This window comes from Triticum urartu, chromosome 4 (assembly GCF_003073215.2).
Source record: "Triticum urartu cultivar G1812 chromosome 4, Tu2.1, whole genome shotgun sequence".
In the NCBI taxonomy this organism is placed as follows: Eukaryota; Viridiplantae; Streptophyta; class Magnoliopsida; order Poales; family Poaceae; genus Triticum; species Triticum urartu.
Window position 1 is genome coordinate 379,927,386 of NC_053025.1, and position 19,886 is coordinate 379,947,271.

Genomic DNA, 19,886 nt, shown 5'->3' on the forward strand with positions numbered 1-19,886 from the left:
AGCATACTAAATCAACTAGCATACTAAATCCACTAGCATACTAAATCAACTAAATCAAAATGTTACATATGAAAGCCTACTAAATCAAAATGTATCAGGGAGGAGGGACAAGGAGGGGCGACTCGAGGAGGGAGAAGATAGTAGGACGGAGGAGGAAGGCAGAGCGAGGAGGGGCCGGCCGGCGGCGAGTGGAGGGAGGACGAATCGAGGAGGAAGGCGGAGCGAGGAGGGGGCGGCCAGCGGCGAGTGGAGGGAGGACGGAGGAGGAGGCCGGTACCGAGTCCAGCTAGGAGGATGAGGCTACAGCAGCGCAGATCGGGGGAGGGGCGACGGGGGAGGACCGGCGGCGCGGGGGGTGAGGAGGAGACCGTGATCGAGTGTGTGTGAGTGTGATCTGTGGATGAGGCGCGCTAGTGAGATCTGTAGTTAATTTAGCAGTAGCGATTATTTCCTGAATGCGCTGCCGCTACGTTACGTAGTAGTAGCGCTGTCTATTTTAATGCGCTACTGCTATAACTGACCTCGCGGCGGCGTCATGGGAATTTTAGCAGTAGCGCCTCTTGGAGTGCGCGCGCTACTGATAAACTTGTTTCAGCAGCGAGTTTCCACAGCCCGCGCTACTGCTACTTAGCAGCAGCGCCTGATTTTATAGCGCGCTGCTGGTAAGATTCTGTGTATAGGCTTTTCCCTAGTAGTGCACCCTTGATGAGTGGTCTATTTTTGTTGAATCTCGATTGTAGTGACACACATATTCATAATATTGAAGCCAAAAGATGCAAGGTTAATAATGATAGTGCAACTTATTTGTGGCACTGCCGTTTAGGTCATATTGGTGTAAAGCGCATGAAGAAACTCCATGCTGATGGGCTTTTGGAATCACTTGATTATGAATCACTTGATGCTTGCAAACCATGCCTCATGGGCAAGATGACTAAGACTCCGTTCTCCGGAACAATGGAGCGAGCAACTGACTTATTGGAAATAATACATACTGATGTATGCGGTTCGATGAGTGTTGAGGCTCTCAGCTGGTATCATTATTTTCTGACCTTCACAAATGATTTGAGCAGATATGGGTATATCTACTTGATGAAACATAAGTCTAAAACATTTGAAAAGTTCGAAGAATTTCAGAGTGAAGTGGAAAATCATCGTAACAAGAAAATAAAGTTTCTATGATCTGATCGTGGAGGTGAATATTTGTGTTACGAGTTTGATCTTCAATTGTAACAAAATGGAATAGTTTCGCAACTCACGCCACCTGGAACACCACAGTGTAGTGGTGTGTCCGAACGTCATAACCGTACTTTATTAGAGATGGTGCGATATATGATGTCTCTTACTGATTTGCGCTATCATTTTGGGGTTATACTTTAGAGATGGTTGCATTCACGTTAAATAGGGCACCATCTAAATCCGTTGAGACGACACCATATGAACTGTGGTTTGGCAAGAAACCTAAGCTGTCGTTTCTTCAAGTTTGGGGCTGCGATGCTTATGTGAAAAAGCTTCAACCTGATAAAGCTCGAACCCAAATCGGAGAAATGCGCCTTCATAGGATACCCAAAGGAAACCGTTGGGTACACCTTCTATCACAGATCCGAAGGCAAGATATTCATTGCTAAGAATGGATCCTTTCTAGAGAAGGAGTTTCTCTCAATAGAAGTGAGTGGGAGGAAAGTAGAACTTGATGAGGTAATTGTACCTTCTCCCTTATTGGAAAGTAGTTCATCATAGAAATCAGTTCCATTGATTCCTACACCAATTAGTGAGGAAGCTAATGATGATGATCATGAAACTTGAGATCAGGTTACTACTGAACCTCGTAGGTCAACCAGAGTAAGATCTACACCAGAGTGGTATGGTAATCCTGTTCTGGAGGTCATGTTACTTGACCATGACGAACCTATGAATTATGAGGAAGCGATGATGAGCCCAGATTCCGCGAAATGGCTTGAAGCCATGAAATCTGAGATGGGATCCATGTATGAGAACAAAGTGTGGACTTTGGTTGACTAGCCCGATGATCGGCAAGCAATAGAGAATAAATGGATCTTTGAGAAGAAGACTGACGCTGACGGTAATGTTACTGTCTAAAAAGCTCGACTTGTTGCAAAAGGTTTTCGACAAGTTCAAGGAGTTGAATATGATGAGACTTTCTCACCTATAGCGATGCTTAAGTCTGTCCGAATAATGTTAGCAATTGCCTCATTTTATGATTATGAAATTTGGCAAATGGATGTCAAAACTGCATTCCTTAATGGATATCTTAAAAAAGAGTTGTATATGATGCAACCAGAAGGTTTTGTCGATCCTAAAGGTGCTAACAAAGTTTGCAAGCTCCAGCGATCCATTTATGGACTGGTGCAAGCCTCTCGGAGTTGGAATATACGCTTTGATAGTGTGATCAAAGCATATGGTTTTATACAGACTTTTGGAGAAGCCTGTATTACAAGAAAGTGAGTGGGAGCTCTGTAGCATTTCTTATATTATATGTGGATGCCATATTGTTGATTGGAAATAATACATAATTTCTGGATAGCATAAAAGGATACTGTAATAAGAATTTTTCAATGAAAGACCTCAGTGAAGCTGCTTATATATTGGGCATCAAGATCTATAGAGATAGATCAATACGCTTAATTGGACTTTCACAAAGCACATACCTTGATAAAGTTTTGAAGAAATTCAAAATGGATCAGTCAAATAAAGGGTTCTTGCCTGTGTTACAAGGTATGAAGTTGAGTCAGACTCAATGCCTCAGCCATATGTTCTATCATGTATGCAATGCTGTGTACTAGACCTGATGTGTGCCTTGCTATAAGTTTAGCATGGAGGTACCAAAGTAATCCAGGAGTGGATCACTGGACAACGGTCAAGAACATCATGAAATACCTGAGAAGGACTAAGGATATGTTTCTCGTTTATGGAGGTGACAAAGAGCTCATCGTAAATGGTTACGTCGATGCAAGCTTTGACACTGATCCGGATGACTCTAAGTCACAAATCAGATACGTATTTATATTGAATGGTGGAGCTGTTAGTTGGTGCAGTTCCAAGCAGAGCGTCGTGGCGGGATCTACGTGTGAAGCGGAGTACATAGCTGCTTTAGAAGCAGCAAATGAAGGAGTCTAGATGAAGGAGTTCATATCCGATCTAGGTGTAATACCTGGTGCATCAGGTCCAATGAAAATCTTTTGTGACAATATTGGAGCAATTGCCTTGGCGAAGGAATCCAGATTTCACAAGAGAACCAAACACATCAAGAGAAGCTTCAATTCCATCCGCGATCAAGTCAAGGAGGGAGACATAGAGATTTGCAAGATACATACGGATCTGAATGTTGCAGACCCGTTGACTAAGCCTCTCTCACGAGCAAAACATGATCAGCACCAAGACTTCATGGGTGTTAGAATCATTACTATGTTATCTAGATTATTGACTCTAGTGCCAGTGGGAGACTGAAGGAAATATGCCCTAGAGCCAATAATAAAGTTGTTATTTATATTTCCTTATATCATGATAAAAGTTTATTATTCATGCTAGAATTGTATTAACCAGAAACTTAGTACATGTGTGAATACATAGACAAACAGAGTGTCCCTAGTATGCCTCTACTAGACTAGCTCGTTAATCAAAGATGGTTAAGTTTCCTAACCATAGACATGTGTTTTCATTTGATGAACGGGATCACATCATTAGAGAATGATGTGATGGACAAGACCCATCTGTTAGCATAGCATTATGATCGTTTAGTTTTATTGCTATTGCTTTCTTCATGACTTATACATGTTCCTCTAACTATGCGATTATGCAATTCCAGAATACCGGAGGAACACCTTGTGTGCTATCAAACGTCACAACGTAACTGGGTGATTATAAAGATGCTCTACAGGTGTCTCCGATGGTGTTTGTTGAGTTGGCATAGATCAAGATTAGGATTTGTCACTCTGTGTATCGGAGAGGTATCTCTGGGCCCTCTCAGTAATGCTCATCACTATAAGCCTTGCAAGCAATGTGACTAATGAGTTAGTTGCGGGATGATGCGTTACGGAATGAGTAAAGAGACTTGCGGGTAACGAGATTAAACTAGGTATGATGATACCGACGATCGAATCTCGGGCAAGTAACATACCAATGACAAAGGGAACAATGTATGTTGTTATGCGGTTTGACCGATAAAGATCTGTAGGAACCAATATGAGCATCCAGGTTCCGCTATTGGTTATTGACCGGAGATGTGTCTCGGTCATGTCTACATAGTTCTCGAACCCGTAGGGTCCGCGCGCCTAATGTTCGATGATGATTTGTATTATGAGTTATGTGATTTGATGACCGACGTTTGTTCAGAATCGCAGACGAGATCACGGATATGACAAGGAGTCTTGAAATGTTCGGGAGGTAAAGATTCATATATTGGAACGTTACATTCGGACACCGGAATGGTTCGGGATGTTTCGGATGAGTTTCGGAGTACCGGGGGTTACCGGACCCCCCCGGGAAGTTAATGGGCCAACATGGGCCTTAGTGCAGAAGTGTAACGCCCTCGATGCGGCTATATCTCCCACGTGTCGAGGCACGACTTAGAGGCATAACCGCATTGAAAGCAATGTCGCAAGTTAGGCAATCATCACAACATCCCATGTAAAATATAGATAATAAAAGGGGAGATAACATAGTTGGCTTACACTCGCCACGTCAATCAAGTACATAAATAACATTACATCATTCAAACACATGGCCCGACTACGGCGCCAAAATAAAAGATAACCCAACATGCGACACGGTCCCGATCACCCCCAACTGGGCACCACTACTGATCATCAGGGAAAGACACGTAGTATTGTTGAGAGTCCTCGTCGAACTCCCACTTGAGCTCAAGCGCGTCACCTGGAGCGGAATCATCAGGCCCTGCATTTGGTTTGGAAGTCATCTGTGAGCCACAGGGACTCAGCAATCTCGCACCCTCGCGATCAAGACTATTTAAGCTTATAGGTAAGGCAAGGTAAATATGTGGAGCTGCAGCAAGCGACTAGCAAATATGGTGGCTATCCTGTTCGCAAAAGAGAGCGAGAAGAGGAGGCAAAGCGCGAGCGAGAAACTAGAGGGCAACCTGCGCAAGCATTACTCCAACACCATGTCCACTTCCCGGACTCCGCCGAGAAGAGGCCATCACGGTAACACACTTAGTTGATTCATTTTAATTAAGTTAAGGTTCAAGTTATCTACAACCGGACATTAACAAATTCCCATCTGCCCATAACCGTGGGCACGGCTTTCGAAAGTTCAAATCCCTGCAGGGGAGTCCCAACTTAGCCCATGACAAGCTCTCACGGTCAACGAAGGAATAGACCTCCTCCCGAGACGTTCCGATCAGACTCGGTACCTCGGTTCTTCAAGACACTTCGACAGGTTAAAACTAATCCAGCAACACCGCCCGAATGTGCCGACAAATCCCGATAGGAGCTGTACATATCTCGTTCCCAGGGCACACTCAGATGAGCCAGACGTCGGGTAGGCCAGCCCAGAGTTGCCCCTGGTAGCCCCGGACATCGCTCGGTTGGACCAACACTCAGAGGAGCACTGGCCCGGGGGGGTTTAAAATAAGATGATCCTCGGGCTTCGGAAACCCAAGGGAAAAAGAGGCTAGGTGGAAAATGGTAAGACCAAGGTTGGGCATTGCTGGAAAAGCTTTAATCAAGGCGAAATATCAAGGGGTTGCCATTATAACCCAACCGCGTAAGGAACGCAAAATCCAGGAACATAACACCGATATGACGGAAACTAGGGCGGCAAGAGTGGAACAAAACACTAGGCGAGAGGCCGATCCTTCCACCCTTTACCAAGTATATAGATGCATTAAGATAACATGACAATATAATGATATCCCAACAAGTAAATAATGTTCCAACAAGGAATGGTCTCCAATCTTCACCTGCAACTAGCAACGCTATAAGAGGGGCTGAGCAAAGCGGTAACATAGCCAATCAACGGTTTGCTAGGACATGGTGGGTTAGAGGTTTGACATGGCAATTTGCGAGGCTTGAAAGCAAGTGGTAGGCATCGTAGCATTGGCATAGCAAAAGAGCGAGCATCTAGCAAAGCAAAGATAGTAGTGATTTCGAGGGGATGATCATCTTGACTGCGAAGTTGTCAGAGTTGACTGGATCCTCGAAAGCAAACTCAATGGGCTCCTCGTTAGCGAACTCGTCTCCCGGCTCTACCAAACAATACAAACAAGCAAACGGAACACAATCAACCACGTGCAAAGCTCAAACAATATGATGCAAAAATGGTATGCTATGCGGGATGCGATGCGGGATGCATATGCAAGATGTGACAGGGAATGAATGAACTTGGCCACAACTTGGAAATCCAAGTGTGCCACTGGAAAGATGAGATGAAATCGCTTGAAAACGATATAAAGAACCCGGAATCGGAGTTACGGTTTGGAAATGGCAAGCGATTCAAATATGACCACGTTCTGCGATTTACAGCAAGTAGCCATCTAAATGCAATGAGATGAACAAGCTACAGCACCCAAACATGGCAACAAAATACATGGCAGGGATGCATTCATGATGCTTAACAAAAGTCTAGCACTGAGCTATGGCCAATTCATCCATTAACAGGTTCAAACAAGCATGACAAAAATGTATATGGTAAACAGATCTCAAACTTAGTGAAATTAACACTTGTCTGGAATTTCAGATCAGGTAGCACACTTTGGAGCATGAAAACTATATGTTAAAGGACCTGAACATGGCAAAATAAAGCATGGCATGGAGCTACTCAAAGAGCTTAACAAAAGTCCCTTAGTGACCTTGAGCCAAAAGGGATCAGAAAATACAATTGCAAGCATGTGAACATGGCAAAAACATAATCAGTTCTCAGACTTAGTGAAAACTGGAGCATGCTGAAACAGATATCAAGTAGGCATGTTAACGAGCTCAATGCACTCACTACAGAGCAAGGCATGACAAGCTAAGCATACACCCATCAAGAATGCACATTATACAAGCTAAACATGGCAAGAACAATAACATAGCATGCACGGATCAACTACAACATCCTCGACAAAATCGCTAACAAGTAGACAATCTGCCCAGATTCACGAAATAGCAAAAGTAGAGCTCGATTGACTCAAGCTAGTGTGCTCCATAATTGCAAACAAAGACATGGATGGATAGAGCACTACAAGATTAACAAAACATCCTTACTGATCATCCTCAAAAGAGGCACGGATCACGAGGAAACAACAAGAACATATGGCCATATGAGATAAACAGCTCAAGGACTTAGTGGAAATGCTAAGTCCCTGAAATCAGCATTACCAAGTGCCTCACTTTGCAAGCTTGTACTAGTCACCACACACATCACAAAAATACATGGGTTGCACCTCTAGAAAGATGGCAAAACCCTTAACAAAACATATGTAGAGCTCATGGGCATATCATGCACACAATAATCATGGCAAAAATGACAAATATCTAAATGGAGTAGCAGATCTGACGATTATCTCAAGTAGCCCTCTTCTAACAGCATTTCGGGCATCAAGATGAACTCAAATGAAAATGATGCAATGGAATGAAATGATGTGCTCTTTGAGACGAACATTTTGATATGCTATATGCGCAAAACGGAGTTACGGATGCAAAGTTACGGCACGATGAACAGGGCAACATGAGCTAGGGTTTCGGGCAAAAAGTCAACCGTGAGAATAACCAGATCCAGATCCAGCGCGGGTTACGAGGTTCGCCGAAGACCTGTTCGCCGGAGCTTCGCCAGGGAGGAGGACGGCGCCGGAGGGGGGAGGCGAGGCGGTGGCCGGAGGAGGCGGGTCCGGCCATGGGGAAGTGCGGCGGCGCGGCGTCCGCCGGAGGGAGGTGCGGCGTCACGGCCTTGGGGCGGCGGTGGTTGAGGTCGCCGGGCGTCGGAGCTCGCCGGAGACGGCGCCGGGCGGCGGAGTGGCGGCCGGGCGCGGGGAAGACGCGGCGGCGGCGGTCGACAGCCGGGCGGCGGGGCGCGGCGTTCGGGCCTCGGGGGCCCCTCCTGGGCCTCCCGAGCCGGCGGCGGACGGGGAAGTGGGGCGGCTGCGTGGCCAACCGGTGGGCGACACGTGGCGGCAGCGGGGCTAGCCGGACATGTCCGTCGGCGCGGGAGGAATTGTCTGGCGCGCGAGGAAAGAGAGATCTAGGGTTTGCCCGAAATTTTCGAGGAGTGGTCTTTAAATAGGCATAGGAGGAGCTAGGAGAATCCAAATGAGGTGCGGTTTTTGGCCATGCGATTGTGATCGAACGCTCTAGATGATGGAGCAGGTTTTGGTGGGTTTTGGGCCAAATTGGAGGGGTGTTAGGCTGCAACACACACGGGGCCTTTTTGGTCCCTCGGTTAACCGTTGGAGTATCAAACGAAGTCCAAATGGTACGAAACTTGATAGGCGGTCTACCGGTAGTAAACCAAGGCCGCTTGGCAAGTCTCGGTCCAATCCAGAAATGTTTAATCCCCACACACGAAAGAAAGGTAGAAATGACCACCGGAGGAGAACGAAGCGCCGGAATGCAAAACGGACAACGGGGAAAATGCTCGGATGCATGAGATGAACACGTATGCAAAAGCAATGCACATGATGACATGATATGAGATGCATGACAACGACAACAACACACGGAAACAAAAACCCGAACCCGAGAAAATAAAATAACTTAACGCCGGAAACGGCAAGAGTTGGAATACATATTGGGAAAGTCACATCCGGGGTGTTACAAGAAGAGAGAGGGCCGGCCAGGAGGTGGCGCCCCCTCCCTTGCCAATCCGAATTGGACGAGGGGTGGGGCCGGCGCCCCCGCTCTCCTCTCCTACTCCTTCTCTCTTTCCCCCTTTTGCTACTCCGGAAAAGGAAAAAGGAAAGGGAATCCTATTAGGACTAGGGAGTCTTAGTAGGACTCCCCACACCTGGCGCGCCTCCTCCCTGGCTGCCGTCCTCCCCCTCCTTTATATACGTGGGAGGGGGGCACCCCAAAGGCACACCAAGTCTTCTCTTAGCCGTGTGCGGTGCCCCCTTCCACAGTTACACACCTCGGTCATATCGTTGTAGTGCTTAGGTGAAGCCCTGCGCTGGTAACTTCATCATCACCGTCAACACGTCATCATGCTGACAAAACTCTCCCTCGTCCTCAACTGGATCAAGAGTTCGAGGGACGTCATCGTGCTGAACGTGTGCTGAACGTGGAGGTGCCGTACGTTCGGTGCTAGGATCGGTTGGATCGCGAAGACGTTCAACTACATCAACCGCGTTACTAAATGATTCTGCTTTCGATCTACAAGGGCACGTAGACACACTCTCCCTTCTCGTTGCTATGCATATCCTAGATAGATCTTGCGTGATCGTTGGAAGTTTTTTTGAAATACCGTGTTCCCTAACAAAAGCATACCATGGAGTTCAACATACTACCACACCTACACATCGATCACACTTGCAAACTAGAATACTGCACATGCTCTGATCCACAGGCTAGTACCACATCTACCATAGTATCATCCTTACCGATATGAAAAACAACATGGACATGATCAAAGCCTACAGAAAAACCTAGCATGATATCAATTCATCACCACTAGCTTCCACAACTTCACATTATCATAGATCGGTAGTCTACAATGCTACCACATGCTCACGGATATACTCCTACCACATGCTCATAGATCTAAGCTAGAGCGAGTAGGGAGGAGAGAGCGATTGAACTTACTTTCATTTGTGAAGCCGCGTGGAGGCGCAAAAAGACGAGGAAGACAAATCGTCGCCGCCGTCTACCCTCGGTCAGAGAAGACACGACGCTTACCTGCAATGCTCGTTGGCGACGAATCCTCGCGGGACAAAGAGCTCGAAGGAAGAGGGGCAGGTGGGGGTCTTGCACGGTGAGCCGAAGGTGACTATATGGGACGACCGAGTTGGCGGGAGGTGACCCAATTCCTCCCGCCGCCTTTTAAGGGATGCGCATGAGCTCACACCATGTCTTTGTTCGCATGAGCTCGAAGTCGCGTTCCCCTCTCCTGCATCGCCCGAGCCTGATTGAGAGGAAACAACCGATTCGATCATTTCTATCAGACTTGACTACGAGATGCCTTAAAATTCGTATGATGCAGGCCAATCAACATGTTTTTGGAGGGGGGGGGGGGAGGGGCGGCAGCAGCGACAGCTCTCCAAGCATGTGGGGTCAGCCTTTGTAATATGTGTAGCTAGGGGTCAAAGGATTATCAAAAACCTGTGGGGGCGGCTGACCTCACAGCCACAACGTGGCTTCGCCATTGAGTGGGAGAGGGGTGGGGTGCAGGCCGATCAACAAACACATACTATCAAGTGGGCCAAATTCACATCTAGTGGGCTTGGTCCGGAGGAACAAAGGCTGGCAAACGTGCCCTGGGCGAGACAAAGCTGATCTCTCATAACCAACTTCTCCACCAAGGCAAATAAGGCAACAACCCCGCAGCACCCGAGATCAGCCCATCAAACCCCATTCCTTCTTCTACTCCTCCCTCCCTTCCCCGGTTCCCCGTCCCGTTCACCAGCCGCCGCTTCCCTCCGCTAGGCTCTACGCGACGCAAAAACTTACGAGAGAGGCCGGAGATGGCGATGGTTCTGCGGCGCCTCGCCGGCGCATCAGGCTCGCCTTCGGCGGCTGCACTGCTGCTCCGGCCGGCGCTGACCCGCCCGATCTCCACCGGCTTCCGCGAGGAGCGCGACACGTTCGGCCCCATCCGCGTGCCCAACGACAAGTACGTGGTTGTCCTCTTGATTTACTAGGAGCTCGTGCCATTGATCCGTGGGATTCGTAGCGCCTACAAGTTCCCGTGTTTTGGCTTTTAATCTGTTCGTGTTAAGGATGGCGTGGTTGATCTGGATGTGGCTGCTGTCGTGGTTTTTTGGTAGGTTGTGGGGCGCGCAGACACAGAGATCGCTGCAAAATTTCGACATTGGCGGTGAGCGCGAGCGGATGCCTGTGCCTATCATCCGCGCCTTTGGCGTGCTAAAAAAGTGCGCCGCTAAGGTATATAATCGAGCCTTTTCTCTAATGCCTGCGTGTCTGTGGCTGGAGGGTTGGATGCATTTGGTTGCTTCCCTGTCCTTGAAGAGCATCGCTAGTTGTAGAACAATTTTTTCACTATGTCATGAATGAAAATGTGCACACCTAATTTTGTTTTCTGTAAATAATTATGTAGCCGGCATTTTACAGTAGGAGACCGTTGTCTAAATCTTTCTGGCTGAAAATGAACTAGACTAGACTAGTTCCGTGACAACTTAATATGTTGTTTCACCGAGTAAATGACAAAGAATTATTGCCTTTTATTTATTTTTATTACTGCCACTTTTCAGTTTACTCATAATTTTGTGCAATGGTTAATTGAACACCATATAGGTAAATGTTTCGTATGTTATTAGAAATAAACAGATTGCAATGTTGATAATTTTTTAGATACAGTATTTTGTTTAGTGTGCAGAAGAAGATTCCGAGTAATCCAATGTCTCGTCTAGGTAGTTTGTAGGATGCTTTAACTTAAGTATCATGTATGCCTGGAGGCCTTACTACTTGGTCATTTTACTTTTCAAGGTGAATATGGAGTATGGCCTTGATCCAACAATTGGGAAGGCAATAATGCAGGCGGCTGAGGAGGTTGCAGAGGGAAAGTTGGATGATCACTTTCCGCTTGTTATCTGGCAAACTGGCAGTGGCACACAAAGCAACATGAATGCCAATGAGGTTTATGTCCTACACATGCAGATTCTTTGATGTAATATCTTTTTGTTTAATATTTAATCATCTAATTACGCATTGTGTGGGTTTGCAATCTCTTCCGAGTGTGAATAGTCTAGTGTTCTGATCTGTACTCTATTTATATGGAGAAAAAAAACTCGTTAATGCATTGAGCTGATTCTCATGTAAAGATGCTGTGGGATCAGTTTGGTGTTAATATGCTGTGCCATTATCATTTATGATCTGTTTCTCCAGGTAATTGCAAATAGAGCAGCTGAGATACTTGGACATAAGCGCGGCGACAAGTTTGTGCACCCTAATGACCATGTGAACAGGTCACAGTCCTCGAATGATACATTTCCCACTGTAAGTATTCACTACTTTCTTATCCTCATTTCGTCGTATTTCGCTGCAGAGATTTCTCAGTTGTGTTGATGATGTTTTCAGGTTATGCACATAGCAGCAGCTGTAGAGATCAATTCAAGGTTTATCCCAAGTCTGGAGCAGTTGCATAAGTCACTTCATTCAAAGGTAGAAATTCTTCTCTTTCATTTTGCGAGAATATTAGCTATTTTGCTTGTCTTGTGCCTTTTATATTGTTATTATGCCTATCCTTTCACCGATGGACTTGGTTCTATATATATAAGGGTGTGCCCAGTGCCAAAAGCTTTGTGGGGTCTGGGTAAAAGATTTTGTAGCAGCTATAAATGCATCAGTAATTTAGTACATCTAGGTTTCTATCAGCGAGCCCAACCTTGGATGCTTTTGTTGCTTCTTGAGTAGATGTCGTGGCTGCATTATTGCTCAGCTTACTCCATACAAGCACAGAAGCGCTGTAGTGGCCTACTGTCCTCTCTTTGTTCAAATTTTGAATAAGGCTCGAATGTGGTTTTGACTGTTATGCATCATTTGAGACAAGGTACTATCTGCTAATGGATATAGCTAATAGGCAGCTCTTCAAAAATTTCACGCTGCAATTTTGGGAATGTAAGACTTAACTTCTGCTTATTAGCTCGTTTCTTAGTAACTTGATGCCCCACCCTAATGTCCTTGGTTCTTTTTCAGTTCCAGGCCTGGTATTATCTAACTCTAATCTATTCTTTGTGTTAATCTGTGGGTTGACCTTTTCCTTTCTGTATATGACTGATATAACAATAATGTATGGTTGAAACGAATATCTGTTACCAATTTGTCACTCGAATACTCCCTCCGTCTCAAAGTAAGTGTCTCAACTTTGTACTAGTACAAAGTTGTACTAACCTTGAGACACTTATTTTGGGATGGAGGGGTATCTGTTAAAAATAATGTACGGTGAAACGAATATCTGTTATCAATATGCTGTCCTGATAATTTTTCTAACTTGGTGCCACAGTCTGATGAGTTTAAAGACATCATTAAAATTGGGCGTACACATACCCAAGATGCCACCCCACTGACTCTTGGTCAAGAGTTCAGTGGTTATGCTACACAGGTTGGAATTCTCCCCACATATATTATTGCCTTATTGATCACTATGCATTTTACATCATTAGTGAGCCTTATCGATTGTATTGCACTCTCTTTGCAGGTGAAATATGGAATTGACCGAATTGCATGTACCTTACCAAGGATGTATCAGGTACTGTACTAATGTTCTTTCATTTGTCAAATGGCAGGCGGACATGAGTATCACTGATCATTTTTCCTTGATATGCAGCTTGCTCAAGGTGGTACTGCAGTTGGTACTGGCTTGAACACGAAGAAAGGGTAAACAACAATTATATTGTTTTAGATAAATTGTTACATCTTTCAAGGAAAAAAGCGCTAGGCATTAATTGTGCATTTTGCCACTGCCTAGCGCTTATCTTGCCTAAGCGTATGCCTAGGCACACCTAGCATGATTAAGCACTAGGCATTCTGTTGTTGCCTAGCACCCGGGCACGCTTATGTGCACGCCTAGGTGCATATTTTTTCTTCACTGGTTACATTGATACAACGACAACAAAAACAGTAGCCTTTTGTCCCAGCTCCCAAGCAAGTTGGGGTAGGCTAGATATGAAACCAAACAGAAACATATCTAAAGCAAAGAAGTAAACGATGCATAAAAGAGTAAACTAAGGTCTAAGCCCCTTGCATAAAAGAGTAGCCTTTTGCCACATGGATTGCTGATCTCCATGCAGTCCTATCAAGATCCAAACCTTCATGCACATTCCAATCCTTCTAGTCCCCTTTTACTGCCTCCTCCCAAGTCAGCTTTGGCAGCTTCCTGCCCCTCTTAGTATTTTCGCTACCCTTTAGGATTCCACTAGTAACTGATGTTTCTGGAGGCCTATGTTGGATATGCCCAAACAACCTTAGTTGGCGTTAGACAAGCTTCCCAAACAACCTTAGTCGGTGTTGGACAACTTCTCTTCAATCGGTGCAACTCCTCGCTTTCACTTATTACCTCGTTTACAATTTGGTCCTTTCTTGTATGGCCACACATCGGCCGTAGCATGTGCATCTCTGTGACGCTCATTTGTTGGATGTGTTGTCTTTTAGTGGGCCAACATTCTGCTACATATAGCATCGCAGGTCTAATTGCTGCCCTATAGAACTTACCTTTTAGCTTTTGTGGGACGTTGTGACAAAGGATGCCAGATGCTTGGCGCCACTTCATCCACCCTGCTTTGATCCTGTGGCTAATATAATCGATACCGCCATTACTTTGCAGCACTGATCCCAAGTATCAGAACGTGTCTCTCTTGGGCACTATTTGTCCTTCTAGAATAACTTCTGCCTCCTCGCACTCAGCACCACTAATGTCACACCTCATATACTTGGTCTTAGTCTTACCAGGTCTAAGCCCCTTGGATTCCAAAGTCTGTCTCCATTACTGGATACATTGATATTATCTTTTCAAATCTTTTGTCTTCTCTGAATTATCTCCCTTTTCATGCGTCATGTGCGGAGAGAATCCATGTAACCCGCAATCCAGGGTGTTATGGCCATAATAATCTAGGTGAAGCAAACTTTAGTTTTGTAGTAGTTCAGGTTCAGCTGCTCTCAAATGCCAGGCTAACCTCTGCTGTGAAACCATCTATGTGGTCTTTTGGTCTTAGCTGATGAGGTATGAAGATGTTCAAAATAAGTACTACCACAATTTGTGAAGATTAGTGATTATATATGGTTAACCATAAGTCCATCACCGTATTTGTGTATATTGGATGTAATAACATCTTATATTATGGGACGGAGGGAGTACTTTATTAACATTGACTTTTGTACAGGCTATTCGTTCCTTGCATTTTATAAGCTCTTTGTGCATCCTATTTCTTCTATTTGGTTAAAACTTCATCCCTTCTTGCAGATTTGATGGCAAAATTGCAGCTGCTGTGGCTGAGGAAACAGAACTACCTTTTGTGACAGCAGAGAACAAGTTTGAAGCTTTGGTTAGTGGTTATGTGCACACTTAACCTTAAATTGTCAATAGGGTTGGTCGGTTGAAGGTTCCATGCAAATTCATTTGAGATGACTTTTGCAATTAATTGTGGGTCATATGTTCCCATGATATATTTGGGCAAAAGAACGTCATTTTAAGTAAAGCACAGAAGCATGGATTAGAGCATTTGTCAGCAAATGTTGATTTGTCGAAGATCCAGTAGTTTATTAACCCAGGGCAATTAAGAAACCATTTAGGCTAAGTTGCTAATTGTTTACCTTGCTCTCTGTAATAGCAAATTCCTCCCTTTCCCTGCTTTGATTGTGGTTTTGGATTACAATTTTCTATTGCTTTGCTCCCGCCTCCTAACTCCTTTTAACTGTTGATCTTATTTCATACTTGTGCTAATCTTGTCATTTTTTTGCGTAATAGGCAGCACATGATGCTTTTGTTGAGAGCAGTGGTGCTGTTAACACAATTTCTGCATCTCTTATGAAGATAGCAAATGACATACGCTTGCTGGGAAGGTCACTACAGTTTTCTATTACCTTTTCTGATAATCAATATTTTCGTAATATTTTGAGGAGCTGCACTTAACATTTCCAATATGATCACAGTGGCCCTCGTTGTGGACTTGGTGAACTTATCCTACCAGAAAATGAGCCTGGGAGCAGCATTATGCCTGTAAGCAGTATATCACTCTTTTAATTTGGTTGTTTCAGCATGTTAGTCGATTGCAGCTTTGTTGTCTCCTCTGGTATGTAACTGCTTCTTTCTTTCAGGGAAAGGTTAATCCTACCCAGTGTGAGGCTCTGACCATGGTTTGTGCTCAGGTATGCTACTTGTACCTTATTTTTCCATTTTAATATATCCTTCTAGTCTAAATGATTTTCTGCAATTTGCTCTATGCTTTTGATGCACAAGTGCTGCTTATCTAAAATATCGTTTATTTCCCAACAGTTGTTAAATATTTTCCATAGTGTATAACTATAATATTAAGTTCTGTCGATCTTTATCATAGGTCTGTTTTCAGCTTATGTTTTACATAATTCCTTATTTGCTCTATCTAGCTTTATTAGTTAGGTGTGCAGCAAGACATTTTGAAACTCTTAGGTCTTTTTTACAACACATGATTATTTGTAGAAGATAATGTTTAAGGGCTTTTCTTATACAGAACAGAAGGCTGATAGAATGTGCTATAATAGTATCCTTCATTTGTAGTTTTGTCATGAGTCCCTATTTAGATGCTCAGGTTTATTGTCAAATGTTTAATTTTAAGCAGCGTAGAAGCTATTGTGCAAACTGTTGAAGTGTAAATGTGGATTGCCTAGCCCTTTCCATCAGTTCAGACTTTTGGTTGCGCTGGCTAGTGCATGAATCTTAACACAAACAAGATCTCTATGATTCCTGATGGGACCAGTGTCTAAACCACAATATGCACTATCACCCTTCCGTTTGCATCATCCTTGCTAAAAATATAGGGATATAGGCATATAGCACACATTTGGTGGTATATAAGGAATTCCCCTTGGTTCGCTGTTCGTGTGAATATTCTACTCCCTCCGTTCCAAAATAGATGACTCAACTTTGTACTAAACTTACTATAAAGTTGAGTCATCTATTTTGAAACAGAGGGAGTATATGGTAATCGGTTCTTGTTTGGATTTGTGATACTGCAGGTTATGGGCAATCATGTCGGTGTTACAATAGGTGGTTCAAATGGGCATTTTGAACTGAACGTTTATAAGCCAATGATTGCTGCTGGATTGCTTCGAGTATGATCTCTGTTCTCATGCATTGCACACTATGCTTATTTAATGGATGGAGTGAACTGTCCTTTGAATAACCACACTAAACCCTCTTATTAATCTGCATATTTCTTGTTACTGTGACTTGCCAAAATTTAAACCCCATTTATCTGCTATTGCTTGCATGCATGCTATAATTTGGTTGACACACCATCCCTTTTCTCCAACAGTCATTGAGATTATTAGGGGATGCATCTGTATCCTTTGAGAAAAACTGTGTCAGGGGAATAGAAGCAAACCATAAGAGAATTTCACAATTGTTGCACGAGGTAACTATGTTGATTTGTTTTTAGTTTGATTGCTGCACTATCCTTTTTATCGAGTTCAGATCATTATATTAATTCATTAATTTCTCTGTTATTTTGTACAGTCTTTGATGTTGGTGACATCGTTGAACCCCGTAAGTAAAATGCATTATTTACATTTCTTAACTTAATTCTTGCTGTACAACCTGTGGGAATTCATGTTTAATTCTCCAATGAATACAGAAAATTGGCTATGACAATGCTGCAGCCGTTGCTAAGAAAGCTCACAAAGAAGGAACAACACTGAAGGTGATTATTGCATCTGTTTGATTTCCTTTGGTCTCTTGGTGCATGTACTCCCTCCGTTCCTAAATATTTGTCTTTTTAGAGATTTCAAATGGACTATCACATACGGATGTATATAGACATATTTTAGAGCGTAGATTCACTCATTTTGCTCCGTATGTAGTCACTTGTTGAAATCTCTAGAAAGACAAATATTTAGAAACGGAGAGAGTACTTTGCATCTGTTTGATTCGCTCTGGTCTCTTAGTGCATGTACTTTAGACTAGCTTCCAAGGTCGTGTGAATAACATGCCTTTCATATCTCGGCTGGAATTTTAACAGCCGATTATAAGGCGTAAAATCTCATGATCGTGTTATTTGGATTAGAAGTCTAAATTTCATTACATTACCTATTGTTGGGCTCTTTGGTCTCCTGTTTTAATATGATTAGTTATTACAGTGTATCATAATTAATTCTACTGCTTGCTGATGCTGTGCGCTTAAAATCATGGTACAAGTGTGGATTATATTTAGAATTTATTATTAATCCTGGGTTCCTTCACTTTTTTTGTTACCAGGAAGCTGCTTTAAGCCTTGGAGTTTTGACGGAAAAAGAATTCCATGAACTCGTTGTTCCAGAGAAAATGATTGGCCCTTCTGATTAAAAGCATCCTGTTAGTTATACTTCTCATCGAATCGTTCAGGTTACCACTTCGTGGTTCCTAGCCCATCCGTAAATAAGGCAAGGCAGATTTAACATCTTCATTTCCTCGCCCACTGGGAGAGTTAATTTTGTGCAACTAATGGTGCTGGAGAAGAAACATTTTTTCCTGTTAATCGTACAGCAAGTGTGTTTTGATTTATTGGAACCTTATTGGAAATAGTTTTTTTTCTCCTTGGATATTATCAGGACGCCAACTTTTACCCAACGTGGCAAATGTTGATCTAATAAGTGCTACGTATATTGTAATCATGTTCTTGAAAAATAATTAACTTTCATCTCGAGGACAAATGAAAGGAAAAAATGTACATGAGTTATGTTGTTGATAAGACTAAGGCGACCAAGATCATCTTTAACGGACGCGCTATATAAGCGCCGCGCTGAAATATTAGTGGTTTTTGCGTGCACTGCCGCTCCGGGTGCGCGCGCGGGGCATAACTAGTTCAGCACGTGGGCCGAAATGCCATCGCACGCTGTTTATTTGTTGCGCCTGCTCTCACGCGCTGGACACTCGAGTGTGCGACCCTGTTGCTTTTAACATGATCATCGAGAATGAGCGTGGCCAAAATGTAGACTACTCTCACAATGAGCTCTTAGGACTGTCAGGGTGACCCGTTTTGTTGCCTCTTATCATGCCATTTGACGTGCCAAAATGCATGATGATCTTTAGAAAATGATCTCATTGATGTGTGATGGGCATGGAATGACCGACAAAGAGCATCATGATTTATGCGTTTGATATTGTATTGTTGAACTATTTGTTGTATTGAAAGATAAACTATTTGTTTGGGTTATAATAACAAAATTGAACTATTTATTGTTGATTTATTTTGTTTGTATTTGATCTTCTTAGTTATGTTTGCAGTGCATATATTGTTTGTGCGAGAGCGCGCGCGCAGTTTTTTTGCAGCGCCTGCTAGAGCTACTCATCCACGCTAAAGTTTACAGCGGCCGCTGGAGACACGCTCCGTGCCGTGCAAAAACAGGTAATCGCCGCACTGCAAATGCTTTTTTAGCGTGTTGCGCGTTGGGCGGTTATTGAAAATGCTCTAAGGTGAGCACTAAGTGACGCCTAAAGTTTGTAAGGCCAGTGTTTAAAGCGGGCATAAACGCCTTGCGACACTATAAGGCCATGTGCAGTGAGGAGTATGCCTCGGGGGGAAATATCTGGTACTCCCACGTTTAGAATGCTCCTGATGCTCTAAACTTGGTACCACATTTTAAAATATTCAAAAAATTGAAAAAAAATCCAGCACATTGGCACAATATCAATGTATGTTGTTAAAAAAAATTTAAATCAAAATTCAAAATATTGTTCGAGATACAAAAATGACAAAATGGACATCAATGTGATAATGGGCCTAATCTAAAGCCCAACTTATGTTGTGTACTATTTACTATCGAATTTGTCATTTATGTTTGTAAAGTTATGTTTTGAATTTTAATTTCATATTCTTTTTACAACATATTTTGATGTTGTGTCAATGTGCTAGATTTTTTTCAGAATTTTTCAAACATTAAAAAATGTGGTGCCGAGTTTTGGAGCACCAGACCCTAGGGATGAAAGTATCAGATATTTCCCCTCTCCCGCTGCCCTTCTGCAGCGCCGGTGCAACCTGATCTCAAGAAAAAAAAAGTTTTTCTACTTAGGCCTCCTTTGGTTTAGAGGAATCT

General features: G+C 43.6%; 1 protein-coding gene across 1 annotated transcript; it reads left to right on the forward strand.

Annotated features, from left to right (window-relative positions):
* Positions 1-10,478: 10,478 nt before the first annotated feature.
* LOC125551708 (fumarate hydratase 1, mitochondrial-like) lies at positions 10,479-18,541 on the forward strand. Its single transcript, XM_048715005.1, has 17 exons — positions 10,479-10,776; positions 10,931-11,048; positions 11,610-11,759; positions 12,009-12,119; positions 12,201-12,284; positions 13,126-13,224; positions 13,321-13,371; positions 13,450-13,499; positions 15,082-15,163; positions 15,586-15,680; positions 15,771-15,837; positions 15,936-15,986; positions 16,833-16,928; positions 17,132-17,230; positions 17,332-17,361; positions 17,450-17,515; positions 18,070-18,541. Exons 1-17 carry the CDS (start codon positions 10,628-10,630, stop codon positions 18,154-18,156), a joined length of 1,485 nt encoding a protein of 494 aa, XP_048570962.1. The 5' UTR covers positions 10,479-10,627; the 3' UTR covers positions 18,157-18,541.
* The last annotated feature ends 1,345 nt before the right edge of the window (positions 18,542-19,886 follow it).

What these genes read in the sequence shown, in the direction of transcription:
- LOC125551708 (XM_048715005.1), top strand. Translation starts at nt 10,628, where the DNA reads ATGGCGATGGTTCTGCGGCGCCTCGCCGGCGCATCAGGCTCGCCTTCG. An exon ending in TAAAAAAGTGCGCCGCTAAG is followed by an intron (nt 11,049 to 11,609) that starts GTATATAATCGA and finishes TTACTTTTCAAG; the next exon opens with GTGAATATGGAGTATGGCCT. An exon ending in ATAAGTCACTTCATTCAAAG is followed by an intron (nt 12,285 to 13,125) that starts GTAGAAATTCTT and finishes TTGGTGCCACAG; the next exon opens with TCTGATGAGTTTAAAGACAT.